At 39.2% G+C, this 25903-nt stretch overlaps 1 protein-coding gene across 1 annotated transcript in view; it reads left to right on the plus strand.

Annotated features, from left to right (window-relative positions):
- Positions 1 to 2538: 2538 nt before the first annotated feature.
- Positions 2539 to 25903, plus strand: part of LOC108668909 (laminin subunit alpha-2) — a 74285-nt gene continuing 50920 nt past the window's right edge. The window contains exons 1-14 of the mRNA XM_018156167.2: positions 2539 to 2920; positions 15160 to 15293; positions 15702 to 15896; positions 18740 to 18982; positions 20622 to 20779; positions 21052 to 21145; positions 21430 to 21620; positions 22228 to 22324; positions 23194 to 23334; positions 23658 to 23774; positions 24013 to 24153; positions 24512 to 24666; positions 25028 to 25130; positions 25726 to 25830. Coding sequence (XP_018011656.1) covers positions 2800 to 2920; positions 15160 to 15293; positions 15702 to 15896; positions 18740 to 18982; positions 20622 to 20779; positions 21052 to 21145; positions 21430 to 21620; positions 22228 to 22324; positions 23194 to 23334; positions 23658 to 23774; positions 24013 to 24153; positions 24512 to 24666; positions 25028 to 25130; positions 25726 to 25830 — 1995 coding nt within the window. The 5' untranslated portion in view covers positions 2539 to 2799. The remainder of the gene's footprint in view (positions 2921 to 15159; positions 15294 to 15701; positions 15897 to 18739; positions 18983 to 20621; positions 20780 to 21051; positions 21146 to 21429; positions 21621 to 22227; positions 22325 to 23193; positions 23335 to 23657; positions 23775 to 24012; positions 24154 to 24511; positions 24667 to 25027; positions 25131 to 25725; positions 25831 to 25903) is intronic.

Below are 25903 nucleotides of genomic sequence, written 5' to 3' on the forward strand. Positions count from 1 at the left end.
CCATAATGAACGTTATTTCTAAAAATATTGTTCTGAATTAAATCATGCTAACTTGATACAAATTATCAATCGTTATTAATGGAATTGCTTTGTGTATAGCATATGCTATTTCAAGCGCTGAAAGAATGCATCATCCATACATTAATACAAGGCATGCAACATAAATGCAATTAAACACACGGCATGCAGCATATATGCATTCAAACACGCGGCATGCAGTATACATATATGCATTTAAACACGCGGCATGCAGCATACATGCATTTAAACACACGGCATGCAGCATACATGCATTCAATCACACGCCACAGGTGCAGCATTAAAATTTTTCTTCACTTCATGTGTACGCAGAAGAGTCGAGTTTGTGAAGCTGTTCTAATCAAATGATGTATGCAAAATGAAATGTATTCTCGCGGTAAGGATCTTGTCAAATGTTGAACCCCGAGCAATACCGAATAATTGATGGTTGAATCTTAGAGTGATGTCAAAACTGGAAAAAGAATAATTCCCATAGCCAAATTAAATGCCACGATGATGCGAGGAGAAGGATATATTCGTTAATGTTTGGACGTATTTACTTAGTGCACTAAATGATGGAAAAATAGACATTTTAAAGGCTATTCAGCAGCCGTGCTGCTTGTATCCTAGGTGAATCAACGCTACGAGTCCTCTCCCGACCTCAAGAAATACGTAATCATGATTAATAATAAAACCATGACTGGCATAAAATTAAGCACCGAGCCTCCTTCGTCTCCACGAAACGCGATTCTTTAACAAGCGAAGCAATTTTTTTTTTGCGTCTCGTACGCAAAAAATATTTTAGCGCAAATATTTTGCGTACGCAAAATATTTGAAAATCCATTTCCTCTGGAAAAAAAAGGAGATTTTTGGACAAAAACAAGTTGGAAAAAATCCGAGTCACGTTCAAATGGTGATTGTCTTTGGAAAGAATAACAGAACAACAAACCGAAGCGATCTTTTGTTTAAGCATTATAGATGTAACTCTTCTGACAACTCCGTTACCCAGCATTGTTCTAGGCACATTCAATGCGTAGCCTTGGGCTTGTCTTGATTGAATCAAATCATGTGCCACACAAAGTTGCTTGACGCATCACAATCATTCTGACCTCGTTTTTCCTTTTACCAAAAAAAGAGAATTTGACATGTTCTCGCGTTCTGAGATTATCAAGTTATTATACTCATATGATTTCACTTTATAGAACGAACGTTGTATACACAGCCTTAGTGATCCCAAAAGAGCCAGCAAATTATTTACGTTTTCCACTTTATAGTTTGTGTAAGAATCTAATGCTGCCGCAGAGGCGCACACTGACCTGTTCAGATAGCACGTGTGGCACAGGTGCAGCTACTAGCATTGAACACCTGTGCACCTGCAGTTTGATCCGGTGCAGTTATGAACAATTTAGATTTGAAATTACTATATAAACACCTGCCGGGATATCCTGCCGCATATCCCTTGTATTAAATGCGCACAAACGTGTAATTAATCGATACAGGTTTGCTCGCATTTATGCATATTAAATGAATTATTGTGACAGACACAAATATGGTCAAAAGAAGCGGCTGTTTATCATACATGGCGGCAAAGGATGATGTCACACGTTTTAGTCTTGATGCAGTTTATGGTAAAAATTCTACCTTAATTATCAATATTTGTTTACCTCTAGGCTCTTGCTACATATGTAGGTATCTACATTTGGAGATTGCAGTAACAATATCGCTTATTTTTATCTGTAATGATATTCCTGACGGACGAGACACATAAATTCTATTCGAAACAGCATATTTTAAAATAAAAATTTGAAAGACTACTGCTTAATTACGTAAAGTACATTTGCTCTACGCCTTTCTTATTCATTTCACGACTGTTAAAATTTTCATAAATAGATACAAGCGACGATCGATTTATTTTCAGTCACATAATACTGTATAGAATCAATCTAAGGCAAATTTATTACTTCAGAACCAAATTTATTCATCATTTTTATTATTATTCACATGACTATCTCACAGATAGCTCGCTCGCAACCACACACCAAGACCGCGCACAAGCAACTGACGCGGGTCATCCAGAATAAGCTGAATTTTCGAATAAATGTGCTCACCCGCAGACAACAATCAAGAGTTTCAATTCCTGAAACTCTAAACTATTGGCTTTATTTTGATTAAAATTCGACGTGGAGAATGAATGTCAGTCTAATGTTCGTTTGACATAAGATTTTTAAAACGTTCAAAAACGATATCTCACAGAATAACAACACATCCATGAAATCTGGATTGATTGAAAATGACCAAGATGAATCACAGTATATGTGTAATTAATTTGACGTAAAAACTCTCAAAACAAATAAATGAAAGAGGTTTTAATAATAAAAATATTTCACAATTAATAGCTGGCATGATGCATCCTCCATGAGATACATCATTATCGACTACATCGCTGCCTCTGCGTACTGTTGCCGTCACTGCTCGGCATTTAGTTTTCTTCGAGAAGTTCACCGCCAGTCTTGGCTTGGGAGTAAAGAAGTGAGGAGTTTGTGCCAACGCTCTCCAGTCGGTGACTGTGCCAGGTGTGCTCCAGAATTGTTCTTGCCGCGGATTCTTACAGGTTTAATGCAGTGACAAAACTAGTCTCTCTTCATCTGATATTCATCGTTGTTCCTGTGTTCTTCAACTTTTGCAAAAAAAGTCATGAAGAACTATCGTCTGTATTAAGAACTGTTTACCAAAAAATACCAAGGAGTGAATGAATTCCTGTGGTCTCAGTTTTAATGAGAAATGTCCAGGACGATGGACAAAGTGTGTGGAGGGCGGGGCAGGAGGCGCTCTGGGCTGATGGCTCTGTTTGTGCTCGTGATTTTGAGCTTCATTACATTGTCAAGCGCCAAAGTTCGAACAGGTAAGGAGACAATAACTGATAGCTAGTGGGTTGGCAGCTTCGACTAGTATATTATAAATTATGGGTTTTAATTTGAGATCATTGTTTCGGAAGCGCATTGATGATTGTGCTTGCTTTGAGTTCTGAAACTAAAATAAACAGAATGTTCGTTCCGTCGTTAAATAACTTCTATTTTTTTCTGTTGAAGAATCGCAAACATTTTTTCACATAATCGATTGTGGTCGCATGAACCCAAATAACTAAATGTTCGTGTGACGTATCATTTCAAACGCTCGACGTTCTTTCTACTAACAATCATGACTATATTAGTATATACTCTTCTAAGATGTTTTACCAAATATTTCGTCCGAGACTCTTCGTCCATGACCAGAGCACTATACCTACGGCTACAGAGTATACTGTATTCGCTGTATTCATCGTTGGTGAAAGCCTTTTAAATGCTTAACTGTGCTTATAATCAACATGTTATTCCTCCATTTTCCCACAACATAGATGAAATACAAAATTTAACTTGCATTTGAATTAGTAACTTTAATTCCACGTCTATTCGTGCACTAATCGCATTTAGCCTGCACGATTGAAACCGCCTGCCATGCCGTTCATCCAACACATATTTGGCTATTATTTGCTAAAGGCGAGGCTCAGTTTGACTAAGGGCAACATTGCTGCTCAGTCTGGACTGGTTTGAAATGGAAATTGATGAAGATAGACATGAAAATATGCTATGTTACCCTCCGTTAGGGTTAGCACGGTCGTATATATACTACAATAATATCCACCTAGACTCCCATATTACGGGTGTTACCTCTGACCTCGGCCGCAATAGATGAAAACAAGTTAGGTTTTACCATGAAAAAGCCTGTGCTCACGGCGTTATTTAATTCTAAAGTAATAATATACGTTTAAAAATTACTTTTTAAAGACAACACTTCTAAAAAATATAGTGCCTCCAATGTTAGAGATGCACAATGAATTTCTAATTTTATTTTCGAATATTAAAAAAATTAATTTTTCAATTTTTTTTAAATATATAAAAATGGTTTTAAAAATTATTTATTCTATCAATTGATTCATGCATTGCCTCCGACTTCACACAAGTGTGCGAAATTTCGATCAATTGGACAGGTTGAAGTGTGTTAAATATCAGTTATAATATATGTAGCTGACAAAATTATTTTTTCAATTTGTTAATATTAAAAAAATTAATATATAAAATTATTTATTTCGTTGTTTGAGTCATGCATTGTCTCCAACTTCACACAAGTGTGCAAAATTTGAAATCGATTGGAGAGGTAGAAGTGTGTTAAAAATCGATTATAAGATTTGTAGCAGACAGACAGACAAACAACAAAAAGTGAAGTTAAAAAGAAGTGTTGTAATAAAAAATTGATGCGTACATGGAAAGCATTCACCTGTTAACCTATTATTGCTGTGTTCACGTGCAGCCAAAATACCACGGAAGTCAAATCAACATCGGAGCGGGGTAGGCTTCAACGTCTAATTTTACAGTATATTTTGTAAACACTTCTGCCGACCGGCCTGTTTGTGGTGGCGTCCAACTTATGACTGCATTCTTCTTCGTTCGCTTACTTTATTTGATGATAGCGGTTTCAACGTTTATTACGCCATAAGCCTGTCGCCGATTCTTAACATAGCAGAACATTCACAGCTTGTTGCGGTCTCGAACTCGCAACTCACTGCTCTAATTCTGCTGTGCTTATCAGCCCGGCCTCCTTGCCGATTCTGGCCAGAAACCGACCCCCAGAGCTTGGATCGAACCCGCACCTCTGCTCTAATCCTGATACTCTGAACTGTAACCACTGGGCCACCCTGAATTTCAAAATATTTTGAGTGAAAAAATCCTCACGTTTACTTATCGTGCATGGTGTATACACAGGCTGTAGACTAAATCAATTTCGTCATTAGGATGGTGAGTTTTTCAATTTCGATTTATGTACTGTCGATTATTTCATTGTTACTTGTGCATCAGCCGCTTGATCGTAAACATTTTTCGTGATCTTCTCTTGATGTGACATCGAAAACCGAAATTTTCCATCTGAATTGGTATTGTGCGTGTATTCAATGTGCATGCCTAACCGCGTTGAAAAGCAACGGTGGAGAGTTAGTGATGAAATACCGTAAATGTACTGCTTAACGTTTATTGTTTCTTCTAATGAATGTTCTTATTCGTCATTAGCTGCAAAGAAGCCGGCTAAGTTTCGAGGAAGCCTCGAGGTGGGCGGTAACCTGTACGATAATCTCAATTAGGTTTTCTTCGCCGGCCGTCGCCGCGTTATCGTTGGAAAGGATTTACGAGTCCAGGATTTGCCATTCGTTTGAACAGCTCGGGAGTGATGGAGTGTGGAGTTAATTTGTCGGTCATCCAGTTAAGATTTAATTCCCTTTGGCACTTCATGAGGGCCATAGGATCTGAACACTGAAAATTAGGTTGATATTTTGTTGCGGTTTACATAACTACGGATAAAAGGATAATACTTTCAGGTGCATTCATGGAAAATCAGCAGTTGACAAGGACGCTACTGCTTGATGAAACACGTTATCTTGAGTGTGTTTTTTTTTTCTGTGTAACGTACGAATATCGTTACTTTTTCGATGATTTAGTGGTTGGTAACTTCATTTTAAAATTATGCTATCATCAAATTAAAGAGACACGTGAATATATAAGTCAACAGCACTTGTTTGTTTCGCCATCTCCGTTTTAGCATGACTATAGTTGACTGATTCATCATCGACGCAGCGTATTCGCTTCTCGTCCCTCATTCAAGGTTGTCAATATCATAATTTTACAATTCACCATCATTTCGTGATGACGATAACTATGAGTGCTTCATGGAGGCCATAAGCGTTCCGAACGATGAATCCTTTTAAGGCAAACTTCCATCTCTCGCTAACCACTCAATCTCTTTCGTGCGCCTGCGCACTCACTCGCCGATCGACTGACCGGTTTTGAGAGCCTTGGGCCTATACCGCGCCCTGGGGCACTTATTTCCCTGTGACCCATTATATGCGCCTCTCGTTTCCAGTCATACCCATCAACAAACTGGCTATAAAAAGGCCGCGACCTTTAATCCAGCAATATTAGCGAGCATCACTGTCATCACACCTTAATACAATTTTATAATGCCCCTGAATTCGGAATGAAATGGTGCTCAGAATTCCGATATGCAGTGACAACGCAGTGTTTGAACCTGATTTCATATTTTTATAGCTGAGATGCTGTTATTTTCAATATACTGATAAGCTGTAAAGTTCACTTTGTAAAGTTAAAAAGTAAACGGTGCATAGCAAATAGAATACGAGAATCCGTTGAACCTCACTCAATAGTGTACGTGTTGTTGGTTTATCGATCAGCATGCGCTAATTTTTCGCGTTGAGGTGCCACCATTATACGATGTATTCCATATACGTGCATCACTCACAAGATTTAGCAGATCTTTTAATAGAAAAGTGCATGGCGCCAAGGGTTCATGTTTGTTATGACCAGCGGGTCTGCATTGTGCCTTCCAAACAAACTCCTTCCTGAGCTGGCCATCTGCCCAGACGCGACCACACCTCCGAGTGTATTTGCGTAAATACCGAAACATTACCTCATAAGTTTGGACTGATAATAACAAATGTATATACGTGATGCTTAAGCTGCTAGACGGGTGTGTGACAGAACTGAAAGTTAAACTTTCACGATTAACACTTTGACTACGATTGCTTCATCTTGTACTATTATTTCACTTTTTGTACTGTTTTTAAACAGGGTTGCCAGACGGTCATTTTTTCCGGACAAAGTCCGTGATTTAGTTTTTCTCAATTGCGTTGGCCGGCTAAAATTTATGATAGGGATACTTCCTAATTAAAGTTTAAATACTGCAAAAAGAAAATAACTGGAATTTTTATAGCGGAACCTAGAAATAAACTAGTATATATTGAGTTATCGGCCTTTTTTGTTCTCGGATTTGTCCGGCAACCCTTAATTATGTACCACTACGTCCTGAAGAAATACATTTCGTGGTAGGTACGCATATGTACCCCTTCGTAGTCAATGTGTTAAGAGCTCCGATTTGAGAGTGAAAAATTGCATGTTATTGAATTTCGAAAATTGTGGTGGTCCAAGATAAAAATTACTACAGAAATAAAATTACTACAGAAAATGTTCAGAGGGTTAAAAAGTCGAAAACTAATTTTTTTAGTTCGAGTTCGATAAGTGTAATATTATTATGAACATGCCGGTGATGGATCGATCCATTTAATTCCCGCATTTCAGTCGATGTATGCGTTTCTTTTTTATAGATCCGTTTTACTTGATGAACTGTGTTTACGCGAATTGAGCGTGATACGTTACTCATCGATTACATTTTCCTGGATTCGTCGCCTCAAAAAATTGCAGTAGAATTATTGACACTCGGTCCTAGAATCTGTGCGTGCTAAAATTTATGCAGGTTTTACTACTCTCTAGGCAAAACAAACCCTGAGGAAAAGTTATCTGGAGGCGTTGTTGTAACGTCGTGTCGCGACCGCAGGAATACCTGCGCTGACCGCTAGCCGACAGCCTGGCTGCTGACAGACGATGCCCGGCCAGAGCCGCCGCTCAACATCCTCGCTGTATTCCCGCAAACTCGAGACATGTTCACAATTTTCTTGATAAACATAAGTCTGGTTATGTAGATCGCTTAAAAATAACTGATTATTTGGTATTTGCCCATATTGTGTTTACTCATTAAAAGATAAATACCTATTTAAAATAATTAATTTTGGCTTTAAGAATCTCGTAGGCTTGTTAGCGTGTCATGCAGTTACACTCTTATTTCGGGAATGCCAAATTTAAATTGTCATCACTGCGTTGCAAATCGAACCATTTTGAGATAGTTTTCTATCATCTGACCTCTGACGTAGTCTGTAATCCATGTCGCTTCTCGGCTCAGAGTTGAGCAGATGTCGAGATCGCTCATCCGTACGAAAGTAAACATTCTTGCGCCCACAGGTGGGCATTGCGAGCGCGTTTAGGAACGAGATATCAGTAGCTACGGCCCTCGGTACACAGTTCCTTTGTATCTGTGCACCTTTCCTTAGACAGGAGGCGACCACCTGCCTCCAGTCTTCTTTTATTGGCCAACTATCAAGAGCTGATGTTATTAACTTTTTTATTATTTGTTTTCTTCAAATAGGAGTACACACGTAATAAATGAACAAAAAGATCAAAGAAATGCCAAACAAAGATCTCCTATAGTGTATGCCACATACAAGCTAAACAGTTTCGCGGGCGACAAATGGACAGATGAGAATGGCGGTATACGACTTTACTAAATGATAATGGATAACAATAAGAAAAAATATAATATTGACAAATACATACTATTATATTAGATAGCCATAAAAACTTCAGACAGTAGGGCAATAAAAAATAAATTTAATAAAGGCAAAATCAACATTACACCGATTAAAACAAGATTCTACTAAAAACAGCAACCCAACTAAGATCCACAGCAATAAAAGCTATATAAAGAACCAGCATAAAATTTGTACTGGTTAGCTAGGTATAAAATCACGGAATTTTGTTTTTAAGAAGAATTAGGAACAATATTTTTTGAAATCATCCGTCAACGTGTTAAAATATTTTTCACAATTGAAAACTGTAGTGCATTTTTCTATATTCAAGCGAAGCCTCTTGCTGGTATTATGAGAATGGCAAGGAGCAAGCTTAGAGGGACGAAGACAGATTCAAAAAGATGTTTGTCATGAAAAACAGCATATTCATGAATTTTAAAAGCTGAAATTTGTACACATCCAGTTTTAAGATTGTCGACTGCTTTATAATTCGTTGGTACCACTAACCAGGATATTGTTAATATGTTTAACCCTAAGGATTGATCGCCGTGACTTATTAATTAACGTGACATCTGTTCATTTTTTTATTGAGAGATACACCACGGTCACTACCATATATTACTAATGTGTTAAAAAGTTTAGATAAAAACATGAATAAATGTTTTTCTGAAAATCTCATTTTCAATGAGGAGAAAGTTAAGACACTGGATAGAACATCACCCCGCGTGGTCTTTAATTACTGATCGAGCCCTGACAAACGTGAGTAATGTGCTTTTTTTTATAAGAAATATTGTTGTCGAGGATTAAGCCCAGATACCGAAAATCGTCAACCCAATCTATAATTGTTCCATTGAAGTTAATGTTCCGAAAAATTGAAACTGATTTCCGGAGTAAAAGCTTCAGTTTAGTTTTATCAGCGTGCGCAACTAACTTGCTGTCTAATAGCCAATAGCCACTCATACAAATCCACTGAAAGCTCCGATCAATATACCATCACACGCGTCATCGTAGGTACTTCTCGAGTTATAAAATACAGCGTCATCAGCAAAGAGCTTGCAGTTCACGTTAAAAGAGAAAAATTGCATTTATGAGAATGTTAAAGAAAAAAGGACCCGAGAACAGAGCCCTGTGCTACTCCAATCGTACTCGTTCTAATGAAACGTATTGTACTCTATTGGTTAGATATGACTGAATTAATGAATGAAAAGGCCCTCTGATAGCAAAACGGTGGAGTTTAACTGTGGGAACTTGATGATTTACGCAATCTAAGGCTATTTAATTGCAAATAGAGAATAGGAGCAACACAGTTGTTAATAACACGGATTGCCATAAGTAGGCCTTGTATCAGATAAAATATTTCATTATGTCATGTTAGTGCCCTTAAGAAAACCAAATTGATTATCTAATACAAGTGAAAATTTTTAAATAAAATTTGTAAATCTACAGTGTAGAATTTTTTCGAAATTCTTATTAATGAAAGGTTAAGTAGATAAGGGGAGATAGTTGCGCACATTATTCGAGTTGCCGAATTTATAAACTGGTTTGACACGGGCACGTATCAGGACATCAGGGTAGACTCCAGTAATGACCAGTATACATGCATAAACTAAAAATATGCGCTAAAACTGGCGCTACGATGTCGCAACTTCTAATAATATTATTGGCTGAACCTCATCTTTGCATTATTGTAACAAACTTTTTATTTACAATGCGGAAGTAGGATAAAGGAAGCAGGATGTCTCACAAAAAGGAACACCAATAGTCGTACCGTCTCTCACAGAACCTAAATATTTTGTTATGTCATTGGCAACAGAGATAAAATAATCGTTGAATTCAGTAGCCGCATCGGTGCCACACATAAGCTTGTTATTTTATGTACAATTCAATCTTTTTGAGTGCAAGATTCTTTGCAAGTAGGAGTTAACAATATTCAATAAAATCATAAAACCCTGGAGTCGTTCGACCCCTGCTGAATTTTAGTCGAGTACTACTGCTTTTTAAATGTATTTAATAGCGCATTAAATACATTCCGATAAGTAGAGAAAGGTCTGAGGCAAATTTCACCATGTGCGACAAAGTTTTGAAAGTTTATGCTTTTTTCTTGATGACAGACTTTATTTCTGCGGTCAGCCAAAGAGGCTCATGTTTTCTAATCGTGACAAACTTGATGGAAAAAGATGCATTGTAAATTTGGGAAAGTTCGGCCACACAAGACTGCATTACAATGTTCGGTTAATCAATATTAGTTTGAAATTCAGAAAAAATGGTTCATTTTCTCCCTAAACTTTTCAATATAGTTAGCATTAATAAACCGAGTTTTTTTTCCTAGATTGAGCAGTCAAAAACCAAGTTTCAAAATAAGAGAAAGTAATCAAATGATCTGATAAGTTACAGTCAATAACGGCTGTTTCTGGGTTTGATCCATAAAAATTACACCAAATATGATCAAGCACGCAGTGAATATTAGGCGTAATAGGATTTTTAGGGAAGATTATGGTGTGTTTAGTTATGATGGATAAAAAGCTGGAAGTTCTACTCTCTTGCTCAAAAATCACAGGCGGTAATCAATAAAATTCGATGTATCTCTCGTGAAAATATTATTTTCGATCGAATAATTATCTTTTGGCAATAGACGAAACAAACAATATGAAAACTTTGATATTTTGTTGCTGTGAAAACGCAATATATTTTATTCGACTAATTATTCCTGCCTCTTAGGTCATCGTTTGTGCATGCTATTTACCTATTCCTCAAGTCGAAACTTCATGTTGCTTAAATGGAGCCACTTACATGAATTTATTTCTGTTTTCCCTTTGATTGCCACAACGCAAAAATTAATATTAGTGTCATTACTTAAGAATATTCTATTGGCTGAAGTAATAAATATTTCACGAGTTATTTTGTGATATTTCCGATTTGATGAGATTATCTTTGAGGGACTGAGGAATGCCTGATCGAGCTGCGTCACCGAAGCGTGGCATGAACCTAGTGAAAGTGTGGCAGCCTGTGGCAGCGTTGTGGCAGGTCGTCCGCTACCTCTGTAATTGCGACCTGCAGCACACTGCACCTGAGTCGGATTGTAGGGTAACATGGGGCAGCGAGCCCACTGCGGGTCACGGGCCCATAGCGGGTTTCTCGCTAAGTATGGCAGATATTGGTCCGTGTTCTCTACCGCCGGTCGACAGTTTCACTGGAATGAAGTGTACGGATTTACGTTTTGCTAAATATTTGCGTTATTAAGTTCTTTGCGAATAACTGTTTTAGTCCAGATAAAAATTTTTTTGCCGCTAAATAAAGTTTTTTTCCATTACTATAGATACACTTTTTACAAAATAGTGTTTCATTAAAAATCGAATAACTCTATAGGCGTCTAATTCACATCATACATTCCTCATTAGTTGCACCTTTAAACAAAACAAAGAACCACCTCGTATCAATTAAAACTTCATCAAAAATTTAGTTTACAAAAAGTGGGGGGCGCGCTGCCCCACGTTGCCCTAATTGTTAAAGAGTGCAAGATGTTTGCTACCGTTGTGGACTATGTTGATCTCCTCAGTGCAAAGAAGTGGTGGGATAACGTAAAGGTATAAGTAGTGCAAGAGTAAAATTAACGAAATGGTAAAAAATAGAGCAAGGTTGAAATGAAAAATTTAGGAATTGGTACCCTCCAACAGCTTCACCCTCTTTCGAAAAAGCTCCTTCTCATAGACCACAATGACTAAGTTTTATTTAGATGTCAATGATGTGATGTAAATTGAGATTTAGCAATTTTTTGCTGACATTTCAACATGAGGCGAAGATTAAGAATTGAGGAAAGTGGTGGTTTTTCTAATGGTGGTTGAGATTTTGTGTTAGAAGTTACAATGGCCGTCCCTCTTCCCGAATTAGTTGATGTAAATATTACGTAGGTTGAAGTAAAGAATATGATGCATTTAATTTATTTATGGGTTGAAGAATGATGACGCCAACCAACACCTGTACGTATAGTTGCGGTCGCTAGAATAGACATGACATGGACTAAAATATAACAATATAAAAAGAATACAGAGAACACAATTAGTAATTCAGTTATGACCGTTACACTGAAATATTGTATTACATCATAGTAATTAAATTCTAGCGGAGACCTTAGCAGCTTACCACAGCAGATGTTAACACAGCAACGATGCCCAGAAAATGAAGCTAACGCCTGATTGTCTGATGTTGCCCCACTGGGCATTCTAAACAAAATTCACTATATTTGATGGCACAATTTAAACATGAAAGTATTTTCGACATTTGCTAACCTTTTTTTTATTCAGAAATTACACAAATATTATTCGTGCTTGAGAATTGACGATTTACTGACTGAATATTTTTATTATTATTTAATAGTGAAATTGATGTAATCCGAAATAAGTCGACGAATTCAAGTTAATTAATTTACATATAGTTACAGAGATTGATGATCAACGAGTTTGAAGGTTTAATACAATTGATTTCGACATTCACAAGTAAAGATAGTGCGAGACATAAATTCGAGTCACTGCAGAATTATCTTAAGGAGTCAGTCAACACGTGCCCAAATCGAACAAGAGTTTAGTATATGGCTTCTATTTTGCTATAAGAAAATAATAATGGTGGTTGATTTTATGTTTACTGCTTATTTTATATATTGATAAACTATTTAAATAAATTTTTATTGATCATTGTTTAAGTTTGTTTTATTGTAGCGACATGACAGAGCCACTCACAGATGCTCTATTAAACTTCAAGAGTCGCTGTACTTTTTTGGGCAAACTGTAAAGCCGAATGTCGACTAAACTCAAAACAGGCATTGACGGAGACAATTTCAATCAGGTATGATGGATAGCCATCAAAATAGTATTAGTGTCGGAAGTATTCACGAACCAACCAGTATCATTGCTCTATTTACTCAGGCGCTTTTAACGGTAGGCCGATGATTAATTGAATTGTATGAAAACGGAAGGAGTACGAAAGAAGCAGTGTGAAGAAATAACTACTGGAGTAAAGTCTTGGTAAAAAATTATATATAAAGGTAAGGAAACACAGCATTTCTACTTTGTTCCATTACAGCTTGGCTGTAAAAGTTGAATCTGACTGCTCCATTACTGTTTTTTTAAATCAGTGACAAACAATAGATCAATTTATAACGTCTTCGTTTTAGCCAAGTCTAATTCCGGTGAATTTAATAAGTACTATTATTTAATATATAATAATATTAGATATTATTTATAAAAAATTATTACATGAAAATCTTTGTTAAACCTGTTAAATGGAACAAAGATGTGCCGTTAGAGCGGGCAAGTGAGGCATTTCACTATGTACAGCACCGTTATTTCGGTTCGTGATGCCGAATATAATGGCATACATCCATTAATAATTTATTACTATTGTTGTGAACGGAGACCTGGGTAATGTAATACATCTGAACTCTTCAATGCATATTTTTGGTGGTCTGCAATTCGATGCTGAAGAAGCTCATTCATTTTCTTCTCCGTTATTTTTATTAATGATGTTGCGTGATGAATTTTCCAACTACTTGTGTATAGTTCAGATGTATCATCCGATTTTATTGATACAGTTTGATAGCAAAATCGTGATCCAACGTGGATCTTTATAGGTACACGTTCCACGAAAGTATTTCTTACGATTGCAATACGGTATACTCATTGTTTGAATTGTGCCAATCTTTCTAGACTACCTCCTTTAAAAAATCGCTCGGAGTGAAGAAAAACTTGTGCCCAACATTTCTTAATATCAAACAGTAACATTATAATTCGATCAAGAATATGATTATTAACGCTCTATCCGAAACCAGTTAGAAACTGAATATTATAATCATGGCTAGGCAACGCCAGGTGCAGGGTTCTTAAGATGACATATAAGGCTGTCTCCTGTCAAACGAACGTGGGATGATACGCTCGATAATTTATGACAGTCTCCCATGTTTAGCTTGTACATTTGTTCGAATGTGTGCAGGCCCATGCGATCTGCTCTCCTTATTCAGAGCGAGAGATGGTATGTGCAGGGCCCTTAAGCAACAACACATATCTTTATGCAAATGTGGTTGCAGTTTAATTGCTACTTGTTGTGTCTATGTGCGACTAGGTATCACCATATTTAGTAGTTATTATTGGTTGTGTTAGTGAGGGCTTTTCTGCCTAACGTTGTTGCTATGTAGTTATAAGTACTTATGTCTGAGGTGGTTTCTGTGTAGTTGAAAACATTTGTGTCTGTGTAGAACTGCATACCTGAAACCACAACGTCCTGATATATGACTAAGCAACGTCCTACCCTGTGTTTATGATTATCACTTCGTTTCTTAAATATGATCGTTAAAATTGGTAACCAATTATAACATTTATAGATAATTTACCGTAACGGACCATGAATTAGGTGACCTCTTGAAGCGTGTAGTATGTAAGGTATCTTCTAAACATTCGGGCGCGGCCAGACTCAAGATTTGGCGATCGTTTCGCCTCTGTCGCTAAAACGCGTTCACAAATAGTTCATGTCCGCTCTAAGAGCTTTCCTGCTATCGCATACATGCATGCATGGCTAACGTGAGCTGAAGTCCTGATATTCGATGGCTGTTTTTAGGAACCAAAAGTACTTGTACTACTTTGCAGCATATGTAGTCAAGTTGCGCGCGAGACAAATGACATGAGTGCACAGGGAACTATAGATGATGGGTACTTCAGGTTTGACGCTTACTCTGTTCCGACGTTCATACCATTAGACCTCATATATATACAGTGACGCATGCAATTCAAGGATTCCTTAATCTTCTATTTTCCTGCAGGTAGTCGGTAGTTTTAAGTAACTGAAGTCTACGACTATCGTCACTTAGTTTGCGGCAGTTTTTAACATCAAAAACCTGCCCTTCTCTTTTCCACCAGATGACTTGCAGTTCGATATCAGCAACATGGTGGACGCACCTGGAGAAGTTAAAGGACTCTTTCCCCTCGTGGTGAACTTGGCGAGCTCTTCCACCATATCAGCCAATTCCACTTGTGGTGAACGCCAGGCGGAGGTGAGGCAGGCATGACGCTTCACTGTTACGTCAACCAATTTAATTTGCATCCTTTACATTGAAGGATTTGAAAAAAATGTAAACTCTTTCTCTTCTCTTATCTCTTTTCTCATTTAATTGTCGTACTTGACTTCCATTTATTCTTTTCTTATTTACATGTCGTCCTTGACTTCAATTTATTCTTTTCTTATTTACATACATGTCGTACATGACTTCCATTTATTGACATAATTTAAAAATGTATTATTAAATTAAGAGAAATGTATAATTACTCCCAGTCCACCTCACTTGCAATACACCTGCTCCAACACGCGCTGTTGGTTCAACACGCGCTGTAGGTTCAACACGCGCTATATTCGTCGCTATATCCCTCACTATATTCGTGTCACGGAAGTTATCGCCGAGCAGACGTACTGCCGCGTGAGCCAGCCAGGCCGGGGCCGGGAGGAGCAGTGCGGCGTGTGCGACGCTCGCTCCCCCGACCCAACACGGCGCCACCCGGTGGACCGTGCCACCGATGGCACCTCGGCCTGGTGGCAGTCCCAGTCCCTGGCCGCCGGCGACCATCTGCACTACGTCACCATTGATATTGACCTGCAGCAGGTGTGTGCAACACGTCACCATTGATATTGACCTGCAGCAGGTAGGTGCACTACGTCACCATTGATATTGACCTGCAGCAGGTAGGTGCACTACGTCACTATTGATATTGACCTGCAGCAGGTGGGTGCACTACGTTACCATTGATATTGACCTGCAGCAGGTGGGTGCACTACGTCACCATTGATATTGACCTGCAGCAGGTGGGTGCACTGCGTTACCATTGATATTGACCTGCAGCTGGTGGGTGCACTACGTTACCATTGATATTGACCTGCAGCAGGTGAGTGCAACACGTCACTATACGATACCAACATACTGCACGTCATTCGGAATAGCTACCAGATTATCCAAGTGATCCTTGATACCGACCACACCAACATTAGACATCGTCGATGTCATGCAATGCAATGTTTCTCGATGTGTCTTATTAGGTTTGCTTGAATTACCTCAATGCTTCCTTATCGTCATTGTGGATTAAAAAATTTAAATTTTCTCAAAAAGATCAAGTATGAAAGTCAGGAATCAGGTTTACCAAAATCCTGTATCTTTAAATTTATATTAGTTTCTATAGTTTATTATTTGGCGTTAAATTTCACATATGTTGAATGAACTGTGACTGGAGTGGTATGAATGTCGATGTGCATAGGAGTAGCCAAGTGTATATGTAGGTAGCGCGCCGCGTGCGTGGGCTTCCTTCTTCAGCACGAGTTCACCGAGGCTCAAATACCCAGAGCTAACGAGACCGTTTTTTTTATTACTCATCTTAGGACACAGACAACCTCCCTCAGTCTTAACCTAATTTTACATTTTAATAATAATTTCATGTTGTGTTTTTCTTCAAGAGACCAAGATTCGTGTTTTTCATCTTGGTATTTTTGAAAGCTCTTCCTTCTATCACCGAGTTTTACGTAATAATGGCAATTTCATGTAGCGTTTCTACAGTGAATCACTTGCAAACCATTTTGAGGGCAGTTTTCCCCTGAAATATTTTCATAAAACTTTTATATGGCCATCGTAATCGTTTTCACCATAAAGTGTAATTACGGCGCAGTGATATAAATTGAAATGATAAGAACAGTACATGACAAGGGTTAGAATATCTAATTTTTCGACTTCATTCGTCACAATTTATGTATGTGTGGCATTGGTCTTATCTTCTTTGAGTAATTCTCCATTGTAGGATCAAAAAATTAAGTACAAAAAAGATTACCTACTGCTGTGCGACTCTGAAAATATCGACTACAGAAGCTTCGCAATATGAAGACAAATTTTTACCGCAAAAATCTAATTAAACTGATTTAAAACCTTGATCTAGCAATTAAAGCTTTTTCATAGACTGATTTTTTTAACCTTTTGCAAACTAGTTTTCGCTGGGAATTGCAGACACAGCAGCAACGCTATAAATTCAGCGCCGAACTACATTTCAACGAAGCATATATAAAGAGTATAGATTTAAAAATTGTTTCATATAGCAGCTATCCGTGAGCATTTTGACTGTAGCAACTTCAGCACGAAAAGCCACCGCTTATTTCAAGGCATCATTAATGATTCATTTCCAAACTGCAAATTTTCGGTAACATCAAGGATCGATTTAAAGACAGTTACTTTTTCCATATTTTCAAAGCAATCATCCCTTAGCTTTGTTTGCGTATCACCTTCACCACAAAGGGCCGCCGCGCGTCACAAAGAAGTCTCTGAGTAGCACCTGCGCATGGGTCAGGACAGCTCGTGGGCACGCACCGTCGCCAGGGCGCCGCGCGTGCGCATCAGCGTAAGGGCGTCGCCGCATTGCGCACGTCGAGCGCTGCACGTGGGAGGCAAATGTCTCGTCTACGCGGGGCCCTCCGCTCATTGCTAGGCATGCTTTGTTCCCACGCCGGCTAGTGGTCTGTCTAGATCAATAGTGCAATGATCGAAATGCTTCATCATTATATAGAAAAAATAGAACTCAGTACTCACTGCAGTGGGTGACAGAGAGCGCATTTTCTCGTCGACGAAAACTTGAAGTCACGGACGAACGGACAGACAGGCGGACGGACGGACATGACGCGCATAATAGCGCCTTTTTTCCCATAAATGAGAAAATGCTCTAAAAAAGATCCAAACAGGATACCTCCATATTTTTTATCATAAAAATCATCTTCATGTTAGAGAATAACTCTGCTACTCTATAGTAATTTACGTAACAATGAAAGTTTACCTTGTTTTCACTCAAGCGTTTCTTAACTTACTACCAAGATAATATTCGATTTCACTAGCGATGAAGTGTATTGTTAATTGACTTTGGACCAAAATTGCATGATTATAGCTTCATGCTGCCCCTGTCGTCCCTATTCGTCGTAGTATACGAGTTTAAGAAAATAAATTTCACTCTCATCTGAAGTGTATTTTTATGCAAACATCCTATGCCATTGCAAATATCCTGCAAAAAATTATAATGACAGGCGCACGACCGGAAATTTATGCTGCAAATTGTTGCTGTCGTTGTCACCAGCAGCGCGCAACATTTCAATTGTCCTTCCGAACTCATCTCAGAAATACTGAACATTATTCACCGATATATACTATATAGCAAGTACGGTTATCATGATCAGGTTTATCACCTGGCTTGAAGACGCGGCATTTTAAGTATCATTAATATATTTCTTCTCAAAAAACTACATCACAGAAATACTGAACATTATTTTCTGATATAAACTGAGCACAGTTCTCTCGATGAGGTGTACCACGCGGCGTAAGCACGCGACATTTCAAATGTCATTATTATATATCCTTATGAATCCATCACAAAAATACTAAACAATATTATCAAAAAATATAAGAAACACGCTTCTCGTGTGCAGGTCTATCACGTGGCGTACGTGATCATCAAAAGCGCGATCTCACCACGGCCAGGGAACTGGATCCTGGAGCGGTCGCTGGACGGCAAGCAGTACTCGCCGTGGCAGTACTACGCCGTGTCTGACCGTGCCTGTCGTGACACATATGGCATAGCGCCCACGCCCGGCAGGCCACGGTACACACACGACACCGAGGTCATCTGCACCTCGTACTTCTCCAGGCTCACGCCCTTTGAGGGTGGTGAGGTTAGTGTCATTTAATTCTGTAGCATTATATGGGGTTGTTGGCTAGCTATGTGCTATAGACAAGAAGCAGATAATTTTTTTTTACATTCTGGTACTTTCGGGGTCATGTTCATTGCTCGGTTTTCGTAAAATTACTGTTTTTTTCATCCCTTAGGGGGAATTAAACAGCAAGAAGGAACTCATTAAATTTTTACGAATTATGTTAAAAAATTTTGTGAGTTCTAACCGTGAACCACGTACCTGATCGGATTGCACTTGATCATGTCAGAGTAGCGGTGAGCCGTAAAGTTAGAGGCGTGTCTCGATAGCCTTATTATTGTGAGGCTCCTGTCTTGGTTATCGGTATTCGCCTACCTCGTATGTACCTGATCTTGGCTGCATGATTAACTAGTTTATTATTTCTTCAAAGTTTTGAACACAAACGGTAAAAATACATATTTTTTCAAGAAACTATGGTTCTTAACTGCAACTCAGGCTGGTTCTTATACCTTTTGAGCGGCGAGTTGAATTCATAGCCTTTGAAAGATTCAAGAGGCATTGTTATTATTTGACCTCTTTCTCGTTTGCCAGTATAGGTTACCCATGTTTGACTCTCACTTTTAAAACAACGATGTTGCACACGTTCCCGCAACATATTTTAATTAATTTCTTACGAATAGCAGCCGAGACAGGCTCATCGTCGCCGGTCTGCATGGGGGGCGTAACTATTTATAGGCTAAAGAAACGAAGATGAATGGAAAATAAAATAATTGTTCAGTTAATAAACAGTGAATTTAATCGGCAAATTGATCGAAGACTCGTATTTTACATTATGTAAATAGCGATACAGCCAAAAATGTATAAAGTACAAATTATTTTGAGGCCCTAGCGCAATTAAAACGGCAGGTCTAGCCAAGACACGCTGGCAGGATCCTGAGAACTGTAGAGGGGCTGGTGCCGAACTTGAAGCCTGCTGGCCTGTTGTCAGTCTGGATCAAATTCTCATGCGTATCGTTGACGATTAGTTAAGGAACAAAAATACCCTAGCACGCGAGGAGCAAAGCAAAAAAAAAACATCATTAATACGACGTACTACTTTTAATGAAAGATGTATCTTATTCAGCACATGGTTGAAATCTGGGTGATTCTGAATAATGTTTTCAAGAATTAGTAACTGATTCAACAACACTTAGAAACAATAATTTAGGAAACATTCTCTCACCATAGCCATCAAAAGTTTAAGTCGACATAAATTTACTAGAAATATTGATGTAGCGGCTACCCGTGCATGACAAGTTGGCCTCCTCGAACAAGTGAGATCCTGTGCCTTTTTTTAAATGTTTCCCAGGAGTTGCCAGCGGAAACCTACGTAAATGTTGCCATTAAGATGCACTCTAGAACCCAAAGCCTTGTACCTGACTATTACAACAACGTGTCGAGTAGATTCCATGAGTAAATATGTTTTGATCATCATGAAAGCTTCACGAAACATTCTATTAAAGTGGCCTGAAAAATTAGAATGCATGGTGCTCAACTTTCATTTTTTCGAATTTGAACATTAAGAAGTTGGCATGAAGGAAACCTTTAACAAAATAAGTGCGGTGCGATTCACTATTTCTGTAGATTGAAATAATATGTTGATATGCCGTAAAATGTTCAGGTGCACACGTCGCTGGTGAACGGTCGTCCGGGTGCTGCGGGTCCGTCGGAGGCGCTGCAGGAGTTCACAGCGGCGCGGTACATCAGACTTCGCTTCCAGCGACTCCTGAGTCTTGATGGTGAACTGGAGGGCCGGCGCCCCGACCCTGCGGTTGCCAGGTGAGGCCCTGGAGAGGCGGCGCCTCAACCCCGTTGTCACTTAGCCTCATTTGAAATCAAATTTAAGGTGCCGCAAACCTATAAATTACTTACTATTGAAGGTAACTGCCGCATGATTTCGAAACGCAAATGTAAACTTACATAGACAAATGATAACATCAATGGAAGTTTAGAGTGAGTGAAGTTCAGCTCTCTGGCAGCAAACTATGATTGACAAAAATTAATCGCAACGGTAGTATAAAATAAAGAATTGACGCTCAGCTCGCCGGCAGGAAATACTTCTACTCGCTGAAGGACATCAGCGTGGGGGGGCGCTGCGTATGCCACGGTCACGCGGACTCCTGCGAGGTAGACACCGGCCAACAGGTTAGCCAGGGCCTCTTTTCCATTTTCTGTTTGATCGTTTTTTTATTCTTAAAAGGGCGGGAAAATAATTAGGACGGTTTATGTGTCAGTAATAGATGTAATTTAAAAGGAATTTTAATTTTGTGAATTTTACTTTACCACCGTGTGAAATTTTAACTTTTGAATGTTGCTCATTTCATTTTAGTCTATACGCTCCATTCACGTCTATTTACTAATTTTTCATTGTAATAAGTTTTGTGAATACGTCTATTCGACAAAAATTAAAAAATTTGTGATGCCGGCAGCGCTGTTCATGCCAGCACAACACGTGTGGTCCACAATGCGACCGCTGCTGTGCCATGTACAACCAACTGCCATGGCGACCTGGCACTTTCCTGGACGCGGCAGAGTGCCAGCCGTGCGAGTGCCACGGCCACGCCACGCAGTGCCGCTACGACCCGCAAACTGCCAAAGATGCGCTCTCCCTCAACACCAGGTAAACTACTGGCGTGAAGACGCAGTTAGTAAAACCGAGGTGGTTGTTGCAACGGCGGATAACGTGGTTTGAAACTCAAATGTACGTGTAATATTACGTCCAGCACACAGTCCCATTAATACTACCAGTAATATTACCTCTAATATTAGGTATATGGAGGTGTAGAGAAGACTTTTTGTAGCTTTATTATACTCGAGCACAACAACATTAGAATGTCTAGCGTGACTAGCGTAGCTCTAATTCATGCTGTAACAAGATTCTTCCTGTAACAAAAAGAAGTTTGAGATGCTCGACGAATGAGAAATATCTTAAACTTAGCACTAGTAACGTCATGCGTAAATAAGCACATTCTACAGGATACTTCAACACTGCGTGATCTGATTATCAACATGAAAGAACAATAACTCACAAGAAATTTATTAAGGTTCCCACGATCTATAATTCAATGAAAAATTTCTTGTGTTGGAGCTTTCAAAGCCAGCAATAAAAGAATGTTCATTTCCCCTCATCACTTCTGCTCGATACTCTATAGATTTGTTAATGCATCGTAAAAAATATTATTATTTGCATCAAATTATTTTAGCAATAAATGAAAATTTGTGTTCAGAGGAGAATACGTGGGTGGAGGAGTCTGCGTCAACTGCCAGCACAGCACCGAGGGCGTCAACTGCGACCGCTGTATTGCCGGCTACTACAGACCACAGGTGTGCACTCCTCGATTTATATTCATAACACCAGATATTTTCAAATATTTTAATTTGCGTTAATCTTCGAGCTAATAATGATGTCTTCGACGTAACTGCCTCCAAGTCCTAACGCGGAAGGCAAATGTATGTTTTTTGTCGGAGTTTCCATCCCCGAGTTCCGGTATTATTTGACTTCTTCCGTCAGCGTCATTAACTGCCGTCATTGACTTAGTTCATTAACTAAGTCACTAGTTCTGTGTTTAATAGTTCTGTGTCTTAGTTCATTAACTAAGTCACTAGTTCTGTGTCTAATAGTTCTGTGTCTTAGTTCATTAACTAAGTCACTAGTTCTGTGTCTAATAATTCTGTGTCTTAGTTCATTAACTAAGTCACTAGTTCCACTAAGTTCTGTGGAAAATGTAGAATGTCGAGATTTCATTCACCCCCAACGATAAGAGCATGTTTTATCGCGTCCAACATACAAGACCATTATATATGTCCAATAATATTACCTGTAATATTGAACTAAGTAATATTAATTATTATATTACCTTTAATTTTACGTCCATCATACAGTCTCATTAATATTACTAGTAATATCACCTGTAATATTTCGTCCAACATAGCCTCATTCATATTGCTATTAATATTACCTTTAATATTACGTCCAACACATAGTCCCGTTAATATTACCAGTAATATTAATTATTAATTTCCCGTTAATATTACCTGCAATATTACGCCCAGCACAGTCCCGTTAATATTATCAGTAACATCACGTCCAACACACAGTCCTGTTGCTGTTACCAATAATATTACCACTCAATAATAAATTTACGCCCCAATTGGTTGAGTACGTGTGCGTCATGACAATACTCTGTTATCAGGGCACATCACCGCGGGCCGAGAAGCCGTGCGAGCCATGCGGGTGTGGGGGCCCGGGTGTGACGGGTGAGTGTGTGCGCGATGACACGCGCATCAACCTGGGCATCTTCCCTGGCGCTTGCATCTGCCGTGTAGGCTTCGAGGTGAGTCTGGGCCCTTGAATTTTACTCAGCTATTGAAATTCATGGTACACGTTCTCTCATGCTTGCATGAATACGTCGTTTTTTTATTATTAATCATGTTCTAAATCACAGATAACAATTTCTCTTCAAATGGTTCCGAGAGAGATTTGTTTGATTTCGCATCTCCGTAGTGTTGTTTTGAAAACTTCTTCACACTAGGTTACTAATTAACTCCAGATTCGTCATGAGTGCAAAATTTAGATCTTATCATTGCCTACGAAAAATAAATTATTATTTTTCTGATCTTATCGTTGCCTATGAAGAATTATTTTTTCGGTGCACAGGGCCCGCGGTGCGACCGCTGCGCCCCCGGGTACCGCAATTATCCTTCGTGCGAGGCTTGCCCCTGCAACAGGGCAGGCTCCATCACCGACGCCTGCGAGGGGGATTGTCGCTGTAAGGTGGGGGACTGTCGCTGTAAGGTGGGGGACTGTCGCTGTAAGGTGGGAGACTGTCGCTGTAAGGTGGGGGACTGTCGCTGTAATGCTGTAAGGTGGGCGACTGTCGCTGTAAGGTGGGGGACTGCCGCTAGGCATAATATTACCTGCACTATTGCGCCTAATACGTGTAATATAAGTATATGCATGCATGTAATACGTGCCTAATGCAGTCCGTGTAATATTACTTGTCAAATAACAGAGCAACGTGCGAGGCGAGCGCTGCGACGTGTGCAAGGAGGGAACCTTCAGCCTGGACGAGCACAACCCCCTGGGCTGCACAGAGTGCTTCTGTAACGGCGCCACCGACATATGCGAGGCTGCCAAGCTTCCTGTCTATACCGTCAGTACTGCATCATCTTCTTGCATCCATCATACTGCATCCACACACTTCCACTCGCCATCTTGCATCCATCAGCCTGTATCGAACAACCATCTTCCTGAATCCGTAATCTTGCGCCCATTATTTTGAGTCCATCATCCGGCATCCATCATCGTGCTTTCATAGCCATCATATGCTGCTAATCATTCTCTCTGTTAAACCGATAAACTCAAAATTATATTTTTTATTATAGCAGTTATTACTTAATCCTCATAATTCCTCGTGCCAGCTTTCAATTCTGTTTGCCCGTCAAAAAACCCCAGTCGTGTTCCTTATTTATACCACAAGCATTAGGTTATCACTGCCTGCCACCCTTCAGGTAGTGGAGCACGGCAACTGGCAAGTCTCCGACCTGCTGGGGCGCCGCGTCATCGCTGCCGCCGTGGACGGTTCTGACGCTAAAGTCGCCCACGACGACATGGCTAAGTTCAACGCTTACTACTTCGTCGCCCCTCAACACTACCTCGGCTCCAGGTGATCATGACGCGGTCATGGCTGGTGTGTACACTAGCAAGTTGGTAACGATAATAAACGCGCAACTTATTTAATACAATTTTCGACGCTGTCCCGTTTTCCCGGCTGCAGGCCATCAGAGAATAACAAAGATGCAAGTATTGCTCTCATGGGCGTTGCTCTCAATACTCGTCTAGGTACGCGTAGCGGAATAAGTACATATAGCGGCCTATGTATACGTAGCGGTCTATGTACATGTAGTGGCCTATGTACACGAATCGCCTTATGTGCGCGTAGTGGCCCATTTCGCGTAGACCTATGATAGGTGACAGTTGCAAACTTATAACTATTGATGACAGCGCAGCGTCATATTATCACTCAGGTTGACGTCGTACGGCCAGAGTTTGTCGGTGCTGCTGACGTGGGTGAAGCTGCGAGGCGACACCTCAGGCTGGGCGCTGCACGGGCCAGACATCATCCTCGAGGTTAAAATTAATTATTAGAATTTTAAATCATAATTAAGAATTAATTATGACAGTTAATAATTAATTAAGAATTAATTATGACAATTAATAATTAACTAAGAATCAATTATTACAATTAATAATTAAGTAAGAATTAATAACCTGTAATTTTAATGATTGATGATGATGTTTATTATAATAATTCTAATAATTTATTAATTAGAAAGAAAATAATTATATTTACTTTAAAATTTTTTCCCTCGTTCACTCGAATAATTCGTGCCAGATGTTGATGATTGGTTGTGATAAATTCGATTTTAAAGGTAGATTGTATAGATTTAGGTAAAATTTTTGTGTATTGTTCATGTAACACATTGATGCATGAAGCTAGCATCCTTTGCTTTTTGCTGTGTCATGGACGTTGATGTAATATTTTACCTAAATTTGGTTTTCGTTACTATGGCTGCAATTCCCCCTGTGTATTTTTCAAACCTACAGTTTGAATTTTTAACAACTTCCTGGGATTTATAACTTTGAATTGAATAGATTAAATACTGCATTTAAAATACTGTGGCTTTAATATGAATATCAGTGAGGAAAGATTGGTTGTGTGCAGGGCGGTGGCTACCGCATCGCTCAAGGCTACGATACGCACGGGGGCCGCACTAACGCGCGTATCAACATACGCCTTCACGAGCACGGCTGGTATCACTTCCCTAAGGTGGGGACGTCAGACCATTTAATATTATGTCATTTTAGAATTAAATACAATCTCTTCACCTAATAGTGAATTT

Source organism: Hyalella azteca, unplaced genomic scaffold (genome assembly GCF_000764305.2).
Source record: "Hyalella azteca isolate HAZT.00-mixed unplaced genomic scaffold, Hazt_2.0.2 contig5386, whole genome shotgun sequence".
Lineage (NCBI taxonomy): Eukaryota > Metazoa > Arthropoda > Malacostraca > Amphipoda > Hyalellidae > Hyalella > Hyalella azteca.